Consider the following 20,141-nt stretch of genomic DNA (forward strand, 5'->3'; position numbering starts at 1 on the left):
TTTAAACTATTTTTAGTGGCAGCAGCTTTTTTCTCGTGTAGAGCGATGAGGAAGACGTGACTTACCCTTCGTTGCGCCCCCAGTCACTACGGAGACAGAGATGATTATGGTCTGGATCAGGGGAATAGCCTTCGTGACAGCTACACTCTCCTGCAGCCCAGGGAATTAAGCAGAAGAGTGTAAATAGTGGTATTTGTACAGTGCATTCATGTGTCGGTGTTGTCTCACGGATCAGATTTTGGATTAGATATATAAATCTGATGGCAGATGAGCTGAACACTGGGTGACCAGGGCGTTTCTGTTGCTTCATCTTTGTTTCGACTAATGATGTTGCGAGAGGCGGGGCTATCACGAACAGGAAATCGCCACAGGCGTGTAACAGCGAACACACACTCGGGCCAGCTTTAGTGCAATTTTTCCCGGTGACAAGGCAAGCTTAGACATCCTGTCCGGACACCAACAATTCTTAGACAAGTGTCTGTAAAGGTTTTCAATCAACACCGTTCAGGGGGTCTGTAGAAATCGCCTTCTCAAAGCTTAATCCTCTTAAAGTTTGTACTTCCTAGAATATGTCTGTCACAAAACCGAAAACTCTGCCCCTTTCAGTTATTGGTTTACGGCCCAGTTTCTGTGCCATCTCTCTCCAGAAGTTCTGTTGTAGCATGGTAAAACTGCTGGATCCAAGATTAGTGTAGGTGTAATCTCAACTGTTAACGTTATATTGTTAGTAATGTTTGGGCCGACACTAGGTAGAGAAGGTCATCTGGCAGATCCCCAGTTCCACCTAAACCAGTGTTGAGGTGTCCCTGAGCAAGACACTAAAACCCTAACCACACCTACCAGCTGGCTAGCTGTTGTCTTGCATACATCCACACACATGGTTGTGAGTATGAACGGGTGAATGTGGGGTGCTTTGAATGAACACTAGTTACACAAGAGCTAGCAGTCCATTTACAGTGTTGTAAATGACCCCTGTTGCTGTAAATGACCCCTGTTGCTGTAAAATTGTGGCAGCCAATCACGTAAGCCCCTTAGTTATAAGTATGAAATGCACAATGGTGCACAAAATGATACCTACATTGAGCTTAAAATGTCATTGATTGATTTTTGGGCAGACAAAGGTGACTTGATTCTCCAAATCATAATTTTAGTCTGTGAGCGCAATAGTGTGTTTCTACGCATTCGTAATTCGGATTTAATAAGAGACTCCCAAAAGGTAATTCCAGAATGGCAATTTCAAGCCCATGAACATGGATTATGTTTTCTGATTCCTCGGGGCAAAAGCACAATTTAATATAGAACAGGTTAACATAATCTATGCATTTATTCTTCAAACCTCCTGCTTGGTCACTTGTCCATCAGAAGACAGACAGCAATAGATAGAGAGCAATAGATTGTCATATTTTGCTGCAGTAAATCAGCATGTCTCTCTCTCTCTCTTCATCCTCTGTGTCCTGCTCATCCCATCTCATCTCAATATTGCGCGGGGGGCGTCCCCATCTGTTTGAGTGACATTGTGTTCCAAGTTTTCGCGCTGTGTCTGGTAGGGTTTCTCTCCCCTTTTCCACGGCCACGTTTCCGTTTTGACTATTCAACCTATTCTTCCCGTGGGGGTTGGTGGTTCAAACCCCGGCAGCGACGTCGCACACACCGGATAGTTCAATCGAGCAAGCACTTCAATCACTCCTTTAAAAGGCCTGAAAAAGCCCTATTTGAAATGGGTTGGAAACGGGTTCACTCTGTTCAAATCAGCACTGAGGCCACTGCTGTGTGTGTGTTGCCAGCTCCACCTGTGTGGGTCTACGTTTATGTCTAATTTTGGAGAGCAATGTATTCAGTCAAAACCCTGGCGTTTAGCAGTATTTAGAAAGGAAAGTCACTGCCAATGCGGGCTCTGTGCAAAGTATACAATTGTAAATACAAGCGGATGGTCATTAACTAACCGGAGTGCATTTATTATTGACTCTTCCGGTGCTTACCAATGCCAGACCCTAACCCTTTGTTACACACGTTTAGGCAGTTTGATTGTTGACGGCTTGGCAGTGGAACTGGAGGTTGAATAAAATCATAGTTTAAGTGCACTTGGTCCTTGATATGTTTGTGTCAGGCAAAAATCAAAAACAAAATACACTGTTCATGGAGTGCATTTGCTTTTAAACTAATTTACTACACGCAAAAGCCTGTTTTATGACCCTTAATTCTGTCGTAGTAGTCAATAGTCAACAGAAATAGACAACTTAACCATGTATTGTGCAATAGCTAAATCTAACCAAGCCTACATTTTGCATCCAAGCCTAAACTCAAGGGTTGATGGTTCACACCTTTAAGGTACACAGTCTACCTGTAGGCATCCTTGAGCAAGTAACCCCATTTGTAAGTATTTCCAACACAACGTCTGCTGAAGTTAGCTATACACCCAAACATAAAGATGGTGTACCATGTTGAATATATATAATAATATATAAGAAAAACATTAAGAAATACAATATTTGTCTTACAATATGGCTTTTGTTTAAAGTTTACAACAATGGTTGAATCTTGAGCTCCCCATCACTGCAGTCATCTCAGGCCCTGGGCTCACCAGGAATGCCAGTTAATATTTAGATAAAGCGATTGAGAGCAGCGCCTGGGGAGTGAGGGTCTGCCAGTTCAGCCACCACAGCCCCACAGTCTCTACATTTAATATAGATGACACACTCGATTGCTAAAAATGAATAACACCCCATTATAACAGTTTGTGGCAGAAGGACTCCAAATAGGAAAATGCACAGTGAAGGAAATCTGTGTCATTTGTCAGAAGCACTTGAACCGAGAGTTGAACCAATATGCGGTGACACAGCCTTGTAGGAGTCTTAGACATCCCAGGCTCCAAAGTGCTTCCAGCTAGAATATGATGTACGATGTTCCAGTCAAATCGTACAACACCTTTACCGATACTATATGGAATAAAATAGAACACGATTAACAGAAGCAAATTGTTGTGACACAATTTTAAGAAGGCCAAATACTACGATCTGAAGGGAAATACACTGATAGAGATGTTTCTTAAGATACAAAAAATTCAATAGAAGCTGTGTCACAAAAATCATGCATTGACAACTTTATAATAACACCACTAACAGCGATTTTCATTAACTTTGGCAACACAGTTCTTTGAAAGTTGAAAAATAATTCCCAACACAAACAATCTCATGTTATGAAAAAAATATTGGGGGATTGAATAAGTAAGTATTAAGGCAAGGGCTGAACTGCAGCAAAAACATTTTTGCATGCATTTACATTTTCATTACGTCCCATAGTCCTTGCGGAGTCCTCCTAAAACTACTCAGGCTTGTCAAAGATGTGCACAGAAGCAACAATTCAACAATCAACAGCTCACAACGCCTGGGTTTTAGTCCAAACGTTGTTAGTCCTCAGAATTGAATTTCTGAATAAACGTTACTAGAGAGTGATTGAGTGAGTGGGGTGCCAATCATTCATCTAGATCTCTAGATCTCTCTTGATGGACAGACAGACAGACATACGATACACACAGAAAAAAAGACAGACTGTTAGATAGATATCATAGGTAGACAGCTAGATAATTAAGAATCCCGGATACACAAAGGAAACTGTTTTAATTTTTAAGTCAACATAAAATGACGTCACCAGCGATTAGCATTCTTAACATAATCTGTAATATCAACTGCCACCCTTGTCTAACATGAATTAATAAATGGATAAATTAACTGCTCATCCGCATCTTCTGCATAACACCATTTGCATTCTATTACCTTGCAGTTAATAATTCATAATTTGACCTCATAGGCTAACCTTATACTTGTGCTTGTTGCAAAGTGCTAGAAGAGGTAGTATTTACAGTTTAGAACTATGTGATTTTTTATCTTCTCAGTGCGAAGTCAAAGGTTTTTGTGGGGGAAAAAATTACATCAATTCAATGTTCATGTTGTTAGTTTCCAACCAAAAGACCAATAGAATTGATAACTGATTTTGTTATAATATTTTTGGGTCATTGAATGTCTTCCTGTGTGTGTACACTTAACCTTCATAGCGATCTCCCTGCTGTGTGTCTGTTCGCTTGCTTTGTGTATGGTAGTGGCTCACAAGCAGATACAGCCGTTACCTAGTAACAGTTACTTAAACGAGGGCGAGTCCAAGCGAAAGAAGCAGACAGGTCAATATGTTTAGCCGTAATTCACCTCTGCTGTGTTTATAAGGGGAAATCCATTCGAGTGAGGCGAGGAAACGGAATTCAATAGCTTCACATCCAAGAATGAAGGAATAAGTAAACAATGTTTTTCTTTCTTTTGAATGGTAGCAAGGTTAAAATGGGTGGAATATTTTACAGTGTTTGTAAAACAGACAGCCTACGGCAGCAGTAACAACACTAAACAGGAATGTTATCAGATAGCGCATAACGCTCACACACATAATATTACTGCGACATAAAGGGTGTCAAATTAAACAATTCTATTAAATTTCAACCGTTCATTTAATAAGGCATAAACCACAGTGTTCATTTGCATGTTGCATGCATCGCGCGGACTGGCAACAGTGCTAACAATACACCCCCTTTGAATCTGAAACATCGCCAGCGTTATCACTTGGACAATGACTCCAATCGCACTCACTGTTTCATTATCACTTCCACTTTGAACACGGCATGAAAGGACTATTAAAGCTAACGCGGCTATTAAAGTGAAACCGGTAACACGCTATTAAAAGCTCAGTCACAACCCCCGCTCCCTTTCTTTGGCCACCGCTACGTTCCCGACGACGCAGACTATACGTTGATTAATCGGATTGGTTTCGTAATGCACTGCTCTACGTCGTCCCCCCCTGTCCCCCCGTAGGGCTGAAATGGGCAGCTTTCAAGGTTCATGGAATGGGCGTAAGGGGAGAGAGTTATGGCTCACCTGGCGCACACTCGCACCCGTTACATTATGTCCACTGGAGGAAGCACCTATGGACCTTGGGAAGATCCATCAAAGCGCTTCTAACGGGTGGATGGGGATTTAATGGGAATTCTTCTGGCGGAGCTGGAGAATGTGCTGTTGTGGGGGACTGTGTGTGTGTGTGTGGTGTGTGTGTGTGTGTGTGTGTGTGTGTGTGTGTGTGTGTGTGTGTGTGTGTGTGTGTGTGTGAGAGAGAGACAGAGAGAGGGGAGTAAAGGGAGATTCCGAGAGAGAGAGAGAGAGAGAGAGAGAGAGAGAGAGAGAGAGAGAGAGACTAATGAAAGGGAAATGGTGAAAATGTAAAGGGATAACACTGATCATGAGAAGGAGCGAAGGAGTGAGAATGAAAGCGATAGAGAATAAGAGAGGGATGAAGAGAAGAGAGAAAGACAACTAGATAGCGAGAGAGAGCAAGATAAATAATGGGGGTTGGAGAAGAGGTATCTAGCGTTTACTGGCCAGCTAGAAACAGGCACGTACAACGTCTATTATTTCACTCAGTAATTTAATTTAATTTGCATTTATCACCTTGTGGTTAATCGCACCTCAATCACCCCTTGGTTGACCGCCAGGTCAACCAGTCCATCCATGTGGACCCAGTCCATCCATACATCGACCTCTGTTCTAATATCTACACCCTCCACATTGGTGGATTGATCACCCCGAACCCTGGGGTAATACAAAGCTGGGTTTCGTCCAAGCGGGACGCTCACCGATAGTGACATTGGTGGCGGATGGCAGCGGCGAGTGACTGATAGGTGGTCCACCTGATGACCTGGTTGAACAGCAGTGGTCTCGCTGGCTTGATTGAAGACAGTGATTGTGTTTGCATGGTGAAGTCATGTTTGTTGTGTGTAGGTGTGAATGGTAGTTGTGTCAGCCTTTTGTGTGTGTGTGTGTGTGTGTGTGTGTGTGTGTGTGTGTGTGTGTGTGTGTGTGTGCGTGCGTGTATTTCTGTGTGTGTGTGTGCGAGAGAGTTGCAGAGAGAGCGAGAGAGACTTTATTGGAGATGGATGTGGTGCACGATGTCTTATTTTTAATGCTTGTTATTTTATCTCTGTGCATAAAAAAGTGTATGTTTAACTGAAAAGAAACCGCCGCCATTCAAAGTTAGTACATTCTTCTAGTGCATGTGCAGAACTTCTTATCCCTGCAAATATTTGTTTATTCTCCCTATCTCTCTAGCTCCATCGCTCTCTCTCTCGCTCTCTCTCCCACCATCTCTCTATCCCTCTCTCTCTTCACCGCTATCTCTCTCCCTCCATCTCTCTCTCGATCCCTCTCTCCATCTTCCTCTTCACCGTTTTCTCCCTCCCTCCCTCTCTCCCTCCCTCCCTCTAATGTACCGCTCTGTCTAACACTCTTATCTATCTATCTCTGTCAGAGCCCCATTGTTTGACCCGCTCGATTGCATAACCAGGGCCATTGTGCTAACAGATGCATATCCCTTACATATCATCAGCCCCCTTCCCCGCTCTCTGTGACTATCGCAGCAGCCCCAGGTTTGTTTTGCTGCATTGTGTTGTCTTTGTGCATGCCCGGGCCGCGACCAAACACACCTTACTATTTACATCCTACTTCTCAGATAAGCCAAGAGCAGATGTTCTCAGCTCTTATCAGATGTAGTGTGAGTGTGTGTGTGTGTGAGTGTGTGTGTTTAACCTAGCACCAGTATATGTGATGAAGACTTTATTTTTCTAGCAGATATCAGCCTGCAGTTTATTTTTATAAACACATAAATCCAAAGGTGAGGGAGTGGACAATTAAAATGATCCCCAACCGTATCACAATTGTCCATTTGCCATTTTCAAATATATATCTATACAGAAAACTGACATGAACATCATGGATTCAGATGTTCTTTATACAAAAATGCAGAACGAAAGCCCTGCAAGTTGCATGATAAGTGTGTGTGTGTGTGTGTGTGTGTGTGTGTGGGTGTGTGGTGTGTGTGTGTGTGTGTGTGTGTGTGTGTGTGTGTGTGTGTGTGTGTGTGTGTGTGTGTGTGTGTTAGTGTCCTGTGTGTGTGCTTGCTGACACCATGGTTTGTAGCCAGTGCAATGGGGAGCGTCTGACCCAGTATTACATTATGCATTGGCCTCCCCCGTGCCCTTGGCTAGCTCTACATACATTCCCCATACATTACCGCCTGTAATCCACCGTAATGATCTTAAGATGCACATCACTGGCTTTCATGAGGACAGCACCAGTTAATGCCACTGTGATGTGTGTGTGCCACTGTTTTAGCTCTTAAGGTGCCGCAGGTGAGAACTGAGAGCCGTTATTTGCTTGTTATTTGTAAGAAATGCCAAAGCCATTCGTCAGCTCTCAGTGAATGAAATGTGCTGTGTGAAAATCGTTTTCAAGGTGACTGTGCCTGCGTCTGTATTAGCCAATTTAGATTATAGACCGCCTCTGGGACATTTCTGACCAATCAGGGCATATCTTCCCTGATTGGGTCAGCTAGTTCATCTTGCCTGTCAATCACAGGTGCGTGAAATGCAACACGTCTCTATGGTGGACAAACTAGGAGATTGGGAGAGAAGAGAGGGGGGGGACTTTTTAATCTTACTTTCAGCACATTATGTTAACGATATATATGCTACTTAATACTTCTAATACTAGCACTACTAACAAGATCACTTCTAGATTACTATGACTGATTTGATTACTTAGTACATAGGCTTTCAGTATTCAGTCACATTCATGGAGTAGCATGCAGGGCTTTTAATGTTCCCCAAATTGACATTATTACGGTACACGGTATACGTTCAGTATACCACTAAATGGCTAAGAGAATAGGTTCCTAGATGTATAGTAATAGTCTATTTTGGATTTAAACGTTTTACGATTTAAAGCCAAAGCTCTCATGTAAAGGCGTAGAATTGTCATAGACGTCTATAAAGTGACGTGCTATTCATTACCTTTCAGCGACTTTAAAGAATGTTCTTAATGTTCCCCAGGAGTTGTCATTGTGGCCTCATATCGAATAGCCCCAAAAGGGCCAGTTATATGACAACTACTGAGCACTAGAAAATGCAATTCCCGCAGAAAAGGCGGCGAGTGCTGAAGTGCAAAGTGAGGTTGAAATTATATTATGGTAAAGCCACATAGTTTAAGACGTAAGGAAATGTCAAAGATCCCATGGCATGAAAATTTCACTTCGAGAGGTTTTCTAACATTAATATGAGTTCCCCTTACCTGACTATGGTCCCCCAGTAGCTAGAAATGGCGCTAGGGGTAAAACGAGCACTAGGTATCCTTCTCTGCCTTTGAAAAACAAAGCTTAGACACGCAGATTTGGAATTCTTCCCCAAATGTCGTCATACGGGGAAATATTACCTCCCCTTCTCTGCTTTTCCCGGCCAAAGAATTTGGCCCGACGATGAGCTACGAGTGTTGCACACTTCTGTGTTATTTCGATAACCGTTCTGCTGTTGGTGTTATGGCGCATAACACGTCGGGGTTCTCTGACGTCTCTGGTATATCCACAACGAGACTCGTAGGGTTATCTCAGCCATGGTGGAGAAGGAATTGGGGGAAAGGGACTTTGGCTTTGACTCTCTGAAGTACATGAACCGCGACATGGAGGAGAAAGGGGGTTGTCGCGATTGTCTCCCGCAGGAGCCCCGCTGCCACGAGGCACCAACGCCTCGGCGCTGCCCGCTGCCCGTTTCCCGAGATGGTGGTGCCTCGGCAGTGGGGCTCCGGCGGGATACAATCGCGGGCCACAATCCCTTTCTCCTGTCGTGGTTCAGAACCACAGACGTCGGAGAACCCAACGCAGTCGTTTATGATTCATAATATCGTCTGGAGGCGCACACAGCTTTGTCCGTGATAATATGTATTATATGATATAGATATCTACGTATAATATGATATTATTTAGATATAGAGCTCCAGGACTCCCGCCAGAGCACCCGGAGTGTTCTAGAATATTTACAGAACACGGCCAAAGGCTATGTGCGCCTCGCCATTGCGTTACATGTAAACAGAGCCACATGGTACTACCGTAGCCGCAAGCTGCTCAGGGCCACACCCCTACCATCCTACTTGACCCGCCTCTCTCCTTCTCATTTTTATTAAAGCTACAGACACCGAAACGGCCCGTTTGGGAAAAGCTCAATGTGCGACTGGCTCGTAGGGGCTGTAATTCTGCACCACGGCTGAATTTTCGGGAACGTCTTCAAATACTGTGTTAGGGGCCCACTAATACCTTTATTAAAGCATCCATAAAGTAGCATGCCATGGGATCTTTAAATGGCTTAAATCAAGTGAAGGGATTTGAACAGAGTCTAAATGGAGTAAACATTGTAAACAACATTGTAAACAAATACCTACCTATTGCAACCTAATTGTTAACTATGACATTATGGGGTATACAAGGAACCTCTCATCTATCTCTCTTACACACACAAACCTCACAAGGTCTGTGTAAAAAAACAGATAAATGATAAAAAAATACAAATAAAACACAAATAATAATCACGATCCAAACACAATAATATTGCACGGTAATCAACTGCATCCAAGTACAACACGAGGTGAAGCAGAGAGAGATGGTGCAGCTATAAGGTGACTCCCGGGTGCAATCGTGGCAGAACGTGAACCGATGAGAGGGGGGGTTCTCCTCTAACGCTCAGACGCCTGGCAGCAGAGTCGCAAGAGAGTAGAACTGAGAGTAACTGTAGCAGTCTGTTAATATAGAACTCCTTCAACCCTGTCTTATGCTCCTCCAAGGAGAGGGAACCCAACGCAGCTGAAACGTTATCACAACCAGCTCCCTTACATTGTCTCTGTCGCACTCTCTCACATCCACGATTGAAAGCATGGACGCACACACACACACACACACGCACGCACACACACACGCACACACAAAAAGACAGAAACGCAGACACACACACACCAACACAAGGACGCAGACTTCACACACCGCAGTGGAACTAAAATCGAGACATTATTGCTAATATTGATTGAATTGTTTTAGTTCCTCTTTATAATCTTTCCATCGGGGTAACTGACATATTCCCACACAGTGTACAGCAATTACACAAATATGCCATTTTCATACATGAGAGGATTATAATCATTTATATTATAATCTAGATTATAATTTGGGATGAGTTCTTCCGAATTAGGACAAGCCAATGTGTTGTACTCCTAATGGACCAGCAGTGACACCAGAATGGCGTAGGTAAGCCAAGGTGCTAACCTTCCATACCTTCCTTCCTTACTGTATGGTCCCAGAATAGCACAGAAAACAACATTACATAAACAAACTCAAACGTTAAATGTCCAGTCCTCTTTTTACTTTCTATTTTTGGTCTCACACCTGGCTTCTTACTTTCCCTACCAAACAACCAAATAAGGGCATTGACAATCTGCAAGCTCGCTAGCATAAAGAAGAAAAATACAAATTACGGCTTTTATGTTGCCACATTGCCCTGTGGGCAAAAAGGTCTGGTTATGATTATTATAGCTGTAATTATTATGGGACTGTGTGAATTTAAATGATGAGGCATTGTTTTGTGTGTTTATGTGTGTGCGTGTAGGTGTGAGTAGGTATTTTCTGTGTGTAGGTGTGGGTAGATGTGTGAGTGTGCGTGTGTGTTTGGTTGTCTGTGTGTGTGTTTGTTTCTGTGTGTGCGCGTGTGTCAGTGTGTGTGTGTCCGAGTGTGTGCGTGCGTGTCCTTGTGAGTATGTGTGTGTTTATGTGTGTGATCTCTAGAGTGAATAATGCAATTTCCTCGTAAATATCCCTTGGTCCCGGTGAGCGAGACGTAGCTGGAAATATCATTCCAGTAGGAGGGCACCGGTGGTACCCTCCCCTGCAGACACCCTCTCCGCCCGGGTGGTAACGCAACGCGCAGGTGCTGCACGGGCACTGGGCCACTTAACTCCCCCAATCCGAAATAAAACGACGCCACCGGCTCGTGTTACAACCCCCCCCCCCCTTAAAGTTCAAAGTGGACTCCGCTCACCCCCTGCGTCATACTTCCATAAGCATAACCATTTGCTGCCATAAGCACGCTGCTAAACACCGCTAGAACCCCCAGCAGGGTCTCTATCTGGATCCACCGCTCCGATGCCTCAGCACACCCTCCTCTGTGCAGAGTGCTCACGGTGAGTGTGTGTGTGTGTGTGTGTGTGTGTGTGTGTGTGTGTGTGTGTGTGTGTGTGGTGTGGCCCGCATCACCTCCGCTCCGGCTAACCTTTCACTGTTTACTTAATTTTGGGAGGAGTCGATCGTCACTCGTGATAACGCATAATCTGCAGGCTTTGAAGCACCCCCCGCCCCCAACCAGCCCCTTGAGAGGCTCCTTCAAATGTGAGAGTTGGGTATTTTTGTTAATAGATTGCTTAGCAAAATAGCGAGTATGCAGCCCAGTGTATTCTGACTGCCTTCAATGCATGGAGATCTCAACAGGGTCAGAGAGAGAAAGCGAGTGATGTGGAGAGAGAGAGAGAGAGAGAGAGAGAGAGAGAGAGAGAGAGAGAGAGAGAGAGAGAGAGAGAGAGAGAGAGAGAGAGAGAGAGATGACGGCGGCTAACTGTGACCATTAGGTCCCTGTGCTTAAACCTTGGAGGTTCAAATAATACATACAAAAATATTCATTAATTATTCAAATTATTTCAGCCAAATGCACCGTAATGGTACACTGGAGACTGCTGGTTTGGAATGCAGTTGAGACCATGGTGTGTGTGTGTGTGTGTGTGTGTGTGTGTGTGTGTGTGTGTTGTGGTGTGTGTGTGTGTTGTGTGTGTGGTTTTTGTGTGTGTGTGCTTTGTAAATATTCAAATATTCCATCCATTCAGATCTCCTCAAGAGGAATGCTAATATTGTTTTTCTTTGTAAACATGTCTGTGTGTGTGTGTGTGTGTGTGTGTGTGTGTGTGTGTGTGTGTGTGTGTGTGTGGTGTGTGTGTGTGTGTGGTGTGTGTGGTGTGTGGTTCGGTGTGGTGTGTGTGTGTGTCTATCTGTTGTTGTATGCAAGTGTGTATTTCCATGCATGGAAGTTTATCCGTGCGTGTGTGTGTGTGTGTGTGTCCCAAGACACTCACCTGTCTCCTGGTCACACAGCTGCTCACAGGGCTCCGTCGTGCGCTGGCCGCAGTAGTCTCTCACCCACTGGGTGGACGAGTTAGTCTGGTAGTAGAGGGTCAGCTGGGCAGGGTTCAGCCAATTTGAAACATCCAGGAAGCTGCCCATGCTCACCACAAAACTACTTCCTGGAAGGAGAAGGCACACACACAGGCGCACACACACACACACACACACACACGCACACAGAAAATAAGCCATCTCTCTTGAGGTCAGACGGAGGCTACTGTGGTGAGCACCGCTGCTGAATAAACACAGGTAGAGGAATAACTCTGGCTTTCTTCTGAGATTTAGCTGTGATTTCAATTAACCTCCAGATTGGGCCGTCATTTAAACAAGCAATTAGCAATTAAGGCACACGATGCGGATATTGATGAGATGGCTCAGGTTAATGGATTGCAGAGATTACCTTCAGTGGCTATATCATTTCACAAACTAGCCGGTGAACACTGTTTCATGGCCGATGCAGGCGTGTCTATAATTCCACACCAATCTCGGACCAATAAAGGCATTATATCTAATTGATGGCAGGGCTGGTCGGCTCCGGAGGTGATTTATATTTGCGATGAGTGTAAGGAGATAGTCTGGCTCGCTTGTGAATAGTTAGAATCATCGCAAAAGAAAAGTTCTTATAGAAAATACAAAAAAGTGCTTATTTACAGTGTGAGTTTTTTCACGTGGTTTCTTTTGTGCAATTGAATGGAGTTTCCACAGACTACGATCTATTATCCTTGAACAGCGTTCAAGGATAAAAAAAAAAAGGATCTGAAAACATAAATGGGACAACGTTGAATCAAACCCTATTCCAACATAGGTTCGCACCACAGTAGTCAACGCAGCATTTCACAACTCACACACTGCTAAACAGCGTATCAAAATAATAATGCATGGAAGCAATATCACACGAGAGGAAGTGTTGTTATACTCACTATCTGCTGTGATTATCTGTGACACGCGGCCCGCAGCCTCAAACCTACGACAGACTCAAAGCCTTGCTGATATGCAGTTTAACACCACAACCTCATATGGGATGTTGCTTTTTTACACTTCTACAAGCGCCACTTATTAGTTAACAGATTATGTTTGTTTGTTTATTCAATCATTCATTTGGCTCTGTCCACACAAATAGTTCTGCAACTGGACTGGGACTGGACTGTTGCCAAGCAACCTATAAACAATTTCCTGCAGAGTAGCTTGCTACTTGATGTAGGCCAGCTACTTTGTATAAAGGTCTATCCATCGTACAGCCAGTGAAATAAGAGTCTGTTGACAGTTCCTTCGGTGGCATGTGTGATTCCGTTGAGTTACCAGCTTACCATCGGTAATGTTGGTAGCAGTTATTAGAAACAGTAGTAAAGCAAGTGATACATGTAAAGTTAAAAGTCCCGGTGCTGTTATACTCCACATCAGCAGTCATGGGCTGCTTCTTGTCAAATCAAAATTCCTTGGTCTGAAGAACAAACTTGTTTAAAGAGTAATATGAAACGCTATAATGGTGGAGTGAGTGGGGTGGATGGTTGGTTTAAGCAGCCCCACCTGAATCGAGTCAGACTGATTAGACTCTGGGGCTGGGCGAGGCTGCACACCTGTGGTGCACGGGGAAATCAATGCACACAGGCTAAACCAGCTGTCACCACACGCTCAGTAAGTGTTCTGACAAGTCAGTATTGACCACCTTCTCTGCATTCAACAAACACCCAGCTGTGCAATAAACAATGGGTAAAAAATTCAAATTTAGAAACTGTTTGTGACTACATGCAGTATCTACTGTGGTAGAAAATAACCACATTCTATCACTTCACCTAACTAAGAGAGCATGAGGAATCGAGGAGTCCGGATCGAGTATGACAAGAGACTTTCTTGCTACCTGCGAACAAGCAAACAACGAAGCCCAGTGAGGTTTGCAAAGACACTGCCGGGTTATGAGATCCCGGTCTTTTTATTCTCACAAATGAAACTGTTTTCCATATGGTATGACCGCCCACAGCATGCACATAAGAGCTCCTTTTATGGTAAGGACGGTCAGCCATACATTCCTTTAAGTATGTGGTCATCATCTAGCCTAGAAATCTAGACACCCCTAGCGGCAGCAAATTGAATTTGCAGCCAGGGAGGTCTAGCCTTCTGTCGTCGTTTTTCGCTGCTGGAAACAGAGAATGTGAAAGGCCAATCAGATCGTGAGGGGCGGAATCTAGCCGAATGACAACAGAGCTGCGACGGTTCCGTGTTAGAGGTAAACAATAATGGCTTTTTGCCGACCGGATACGGTAAACAAACAAAAACACACATAATGGCAAACGACGGTCAGGAAGAACTAGCCATGCGAGCTTTTGCAGTCGTTTTTTCAGAAATATTTTAACTCAGCAGGCTGTTACTCCATTTCGGAAGTTTGCTTTTGCCGCCATGGCTTCTAAATTGTTGGTATCGTCCATCATCTTTCCCACCAGTCATCAACTGCCTGCTTGATGACTGGTCTGTTGTCGTGTTTTCCCCCACAGCACAGGATATCGGATGGTAAATATTGAACATGTTAATATTTGTGATTATGAATCGTTGAGGATGGTTAAAATAACACTCTTATCATTCCCCACGCCAACATGTGTCCTGGTGTCCCTTAGGATCAACCTGAATCCACCTAGGTGGCATTCAACAGGGTCTGATGGTCGACTGACCTTCTCCCGTCAAGGCTGAGAGAACTCAATAAGAAAGCACATAATACACCCACACAGCAGCCTGACGTCAAGGGCTTGGCTACATAGCTAGTTTTACCGTGGGCTGGCCTTTCTCCCTGCCTACTGAATGATTCCTTAGGAACCTTGTAAGAACATTATGAGGATGGAATGAAAAGAGGACGTAAGTGACATTAGCACTGTGGAAAACACTTGTAAAATGTGTAGACGTTCAGAAAGACCCATGCCAACACTGCTGTTCATCAGAGGAGCTGATGGAAATGTGTGTGTGCGTGTGTGTGTGTGTGAACGTGTGTCAGGTATGGATATGTGCATACGTGTGTTTACGTCCCTGTGTGTCTGTGTGTGTGAGTTTGCGTGGGTGTGTAGCTCTTTAGGTACGTTAGTATGCATTTGAGCACATGGCTTTGTGTGCGCCTGCATGGACAGGACCGTGGAGGTCACAGCACACTGTGTGGATGCGTAGCATTAGGAAGGTTTGACCTGCCCTTAATTAAATTGCCTTAATTGCTTAATCTCTCCCCTTCCTCAAAAGCTCTCCCTCCATTGCCAGCTTCCCTTCTTTCACTATCTCCCCCTCTATCTCTCCGTCTAGCCATCTCTCTGTCCCGCATATACTGTATCTCTTCCGATCTCTCTCTCTCTGTCTATCCATCTCATTCTGTCTATCTCTCTCCCTCCGTGTCTCACCCGATATCTCTTCAACGCTTTCTCTCGTCCTCTCTCTCCTTTCCCCATGTCTCTCGCCCTCTCTTTCTGTTTATCTATTATCTCTTTCTCACACAAACACAAACATGTTCACGCACACACACACACACACACGTACACACAAACACACACACACACACACAAACGTACACACACACAGACACACGCGCGCTCTTGGCCCCCTCTCTTGCTCTGCCTCTCTCTCTCGCTGACCCCCTCACTCTCCCTCCCTCCAGTGCCCTCTCTCTCCCCTCTCATCTCTCCTCTCCTTCCTACAGAGCGAGGGCTTAAGGACATAGCGACTCCTCTGCTAACCTGCCAACTTCCCTAGCTACGGATGAATGCTTTTTATCATTCTGCTCCACCCCACTCCCCCCCAACACACACACATACACACACACAACACCCCTCTCCCCCCCAAGGCTTTTAAAATGGCCTCAATCAATTGGACAAGTGCGCAGTACACTGGCTTATGGTCGCCCGTTGATTACCTCGCATATGAAATCACCCCACGAGCTCCAAGTTTGCAGCTTCTTTTTTGGTTTCGCTGCTCACTGGGAGATTGTGTCACGGTGTCGTTTGTCGCACAGCAGCGCTTATTACAACAACGCCTTGGGTGTTGACTTGTTGTTTATCTCTCGGAAGGCAAAATCATTATAAAGGGGAGTCCTGAGAGAGTGTCTGGGACGTTACTTGGACAGTGATTCAGTGCGGTGAAGGAGTATAAGTGTGTGATGTATGTCTCCATTGTCGGCCCACTGAAGCTCAATGTGCCCAATTAAGTTTTAGCACATTAGTTCGGACCATTAACTAAAGTCTGACCTGGCGTGGTTTCTAGTGGGCCGAAGAAATGGTGATAATGGCTTGTGGAGTGTCTGTGTGTGTGTGTATGTGTGTGTGTGTGGACGTGAACCGAGTCGTACTGATTTGACTCTGTGGCTGGGTGAGGATGCACACCTGTTGTACATTAAGCAACACATGGTGGCTAAAATGGTTATTATGAAAGAAAACAAGAGGAGGAAGTAAAAACTAAATTCGAAACAGTGAAATTCCTAACAAATACACAGTTTTTACCATTTTACGTTGGTTTGAACACAACTTCCTCTAAGCGACTGACGGTGAAGATATGGGCCAATCACAAGCAGGTGGGGTTGAGGGAATGTTGCTCAAGGAAGCCTAAAGGCAGAAATCTGCTGACGTCAGGGTTTGAACCCAACCCACTACCTTCTGGTTGTGCTTTTCTGGATCCCACTCACATTTGAATGCGGTACGAAAAGTAACCAAAACACTTACCGTCTGCTACAAAGTGCTCAGGCACGTGCAGGGTGACCTTGACGGACAGCGTGCACGGGTTCTGCGTGGCGAAGACGGCTGCGACCACGCAGGTGATTATGGTGATCAACGTCAGGTTGACCTTGTTCAGAGGACTGGGTGGGTGACCTAGAGAGAGCGAGAGAGAGACAGACAGACAGACAGACAGACAGACAGAGAAAATGATGAAAGTGAATAGTTAGTGGGTTTGAATAGAGCGAGGTCAAAAGACAGATGGCAAACCTGTTGAGGATGTTGTGATGACAAAGAAAAGTCTATGTCCTTTTAGCTTTTAACAAATGGATGCCAGTGTTGATAAGTAGGTTAGTCGGTTGGGCGAAAAACATGAATTTACAATTATGTTGTGCAAAGATGAACATGTTGTGTGAAAATGTTAGCTTTGGAGTGAGGAACCAAGTCTTCAGCCTGCTTTGCTCCCATTTGGCTTGTGTCTTGTCCCTGAAATTAGTCTTAGCGGTATTGTGTTGCATTGCTAGCAGAGTTAATGTTTCAGTTGTGTTTTATTAGGTTATGTGAATAAAAATATGTATATGTTATGAACAACAAGTGATAATGAGAAGTGATTCATTTTAATCACTTGAAAGTCAGTGATGCAAAAAATGTAAAATATAAACGCTAATTTATTGGCTAGCTTGCAAACATGATGCGGTAACATTTGGGCTGGAGGGCTGAGAACAAAAATCAAGGCATTTGGTTACCTACTCGCAATTGATGTCTTAGTACAAGAATCAAGTTCCTGTCTTTTAATACCTAAAGCGAACCCCCCGCTGGATGTGTCTGTCACAATAAAAAAGCCCCTCGAGCTAAACAGTCTTCATAAAAGAGTAATCGCCGTCATTGGCCAAGAAAGGTGGACAAGAAAGACATCCACTTCAAACACAGTATCACGTCTAGCTTCAAAGAGGTTCATACTATGGTCAGAGCGCCGGGACAAGACCGCAGTCGCCGGGACCGCATCTGTCCTTTTTCACCAGCCGTCCGAGCGGATGTCTTCAGTAATACAATTATGGGATGACTCAGCTTCTTGCAATCGCCTCGCAAAATGGAACACTTGTTAAATAATGTTTTGTGTTCCCCCGGAAACAATGTATGATAAGGGATATTTAACCTTTATAGTAACACATTCAATAATAATTATTTTTGACAATTCAAATTAACATTAAGAAATACATTATAAGTCAAATACATTATCTATATTGCACCATCTCACCACACTTTAGTTCTTAATTCAATTATTTTTAAATTGTCATGTTAAAATCATCTTAATTGTCACTTTTCTGTCACTTTTGCTTCTGTCTTCTAATCTAATCCATCCTTTAAAAAAGTATTTGAGTTTAGGTCATGATGTGAGATTGCAATGCAATTGCAATCGACGCCTAAAACCTCCATTTCATTCTAGCGCTAGCTCGTTAGCTAGATGTCTTTGTTGCCGGTGGCGGCTGCTTTGATAACCTCCGCTTCATGCTAGCAGAAGTGTGTTAGCCAGCTGGCTTTGTGGCCGATGGTGAAAATTGGAATAACCTCCGCTTCTTGCTAACACCACTTCGTTAGCTAGCCGGCTGTTGGGACAAGCTGCGCTTGCACTTTTTTCTCCCCCGTGTGAATCATCATCCCCTATTTCCAGCTCCACCTTCAAAAGGCATTGGGATGTTACATAAATGTCAAAGAGAGTATGGTTACCACCCACACGCATAAAGCCTAGCTTCCCCCTTCATGGTAGTCTCCAGACGGTACAGATGACTGTAAGCCAGGCCTCATGGGGTTCAGCTGGGTGTACTAATACAATACGTGGGGGTAGATTACCGAGGAACACAGAGGCTTACAGCCCTGACTCAACGCTTACTGGCTAGGTGGACGTCGGAAAGGGCCAGGAAAGAGGTTTATATGTGTAGCCAGGCTACATGGTTCGTAAACCCAGTATACCTAGAGAGAGATCTATTTCCGGTAGGTGAGCGCAGTGAACAGACACTGACACAAACACAGACACATGCTGAAAACACACACACACACACACACACTGAAACACACTAACACACACACAGAAACACGCTGAAACACACGCTGAAACACACTAACACACACACAGAAACACGCTGAAACACACGCTGAAACACACTAACACACACACAGAAACACGCTGAAACACACGCTGAAACACACTAACACACACACAGAAACACGCTGAACACACGCTGAAACACACTAACACACACACAGAAACACGCTGAAACACACGCTGAAACACACTAACACACACAGAAACACGCTGAAACACACGCTGAAACACACTAACACACACACAGAAACACTGCTGAAACACACGCTGAAACACACTAACACACACACAGAAACACGCTGAAACACACGCTGAAACACACTAACACACACACAGAAACACGCTGAAACACACTAACACACACACAGAAACACGCTGAAACACACGCTGAAACACACTAACACACACACAGAAACACGCTGAAACACACTCAGACACACGCTGAAACACACAAACACACGCTGAAACACACTAACACACACACAGAAACACGCTGAAACACACTCAGACACACGCTGAAACACACTGACACACACTGAAGCACACACACACACACACACACACACAGGCACACAGTCCTTCACTCAAACACACACACACCCGCTGACTCTCTCCCTCACACAAACACCCTTTCTCTTATCTCACACACACGCAACCCCCACACATTCACACCTCACAAACATGCACGACTCGCACTCTCTCACACACAAACACACACACACATCCCCCCTTATACTAACACACACACAGAGACACAGACACATACACACACACACTCTCTGTCTAAACACATAAATACAAGCTGAACAGACCAATCAGAGCAAACGGCCCCCCCTCTCTTTAATCCTCAGGTCTAATCAAAGTCCAACACCTTCGCAGCCCCCCTCGAGGGCGACCAACACAATTGGCCGCAATCTCACCCGCTATGATTTGTCATTTGTACAATGTTAGATCATAAAAAAACACAGACTTGAAGGGGCCCCGGCTTTTGTATCCCCCCCAACAGCCCGGGATCTTTGTGCCAGCGTGATGTATGATGTCATTGCGGGTGACAGCACATTTGATTGGTCGTTTCACTTGCCCTTTTCCTCTCTCTCGTGGCGCCCCGTTTCCAAGGCATTGAAATTAGTTGTTTATCGGCCATCAAGCTGTATTTATTGTGTTGGGGAGGGCTTTTTTTTGGGGGGGGGGGGGGGGGAGTGGGAAAGGTTTGTAGAGAGCTTATAAAACACTACAGGATTAAAGGGCCCGGAGTAGTGTTGGGCAGAAGTCCTTTGACGCACTTTTATATGTGT

The 20,141-nt window shown here is 44.5% G+C and overlaps 1 protein-coding gene across 1 annotated transcript in view; it reads right to left on the reverse strand.

Moving 5' to 3' along the window:
• LOC130391718 (astrotactin-2-like) overlaps positions 1-20,141 on the reverse strand; it is a 47,771-nt gene that overhangs the window by 5,065 nt on the left and 22,565 nt on the right. Inside the window, exons 4-6 of the mRNA XM_056601967.1 lie at positions 16,752-16,898; positions 12,021-12,188; positions 66-150 (exon numbers count right to left, since the gene is read on the reverse strand). Coding sequence (XP_056457942.1) covers positions 66-150; positions 12,021-12,188; positions 16,752-16,898 — 400 coding nt within the window. The remainder of the gene's footprint in view (positions 1-65; positions 151-12,020; positions 12,189-16,751; positions 16,899-20,141) is intronic.

The sequence above is a fragment of the Gadus chalcogrammus genome, chromosome 11 (assembly GCF_026213295.1).
Source record: "Gadus chalcogrammus isolate NIFS_2021 chromosome 11, NIFS_Gcha_1.0, whole genome shotgun sequence".
Lineage (NCBI taxonomy): Eukaryota > Metazoa > Chordata > Actinopteri > Gadiformes > Gadidae > Gadus > Gadus chalcogrammus.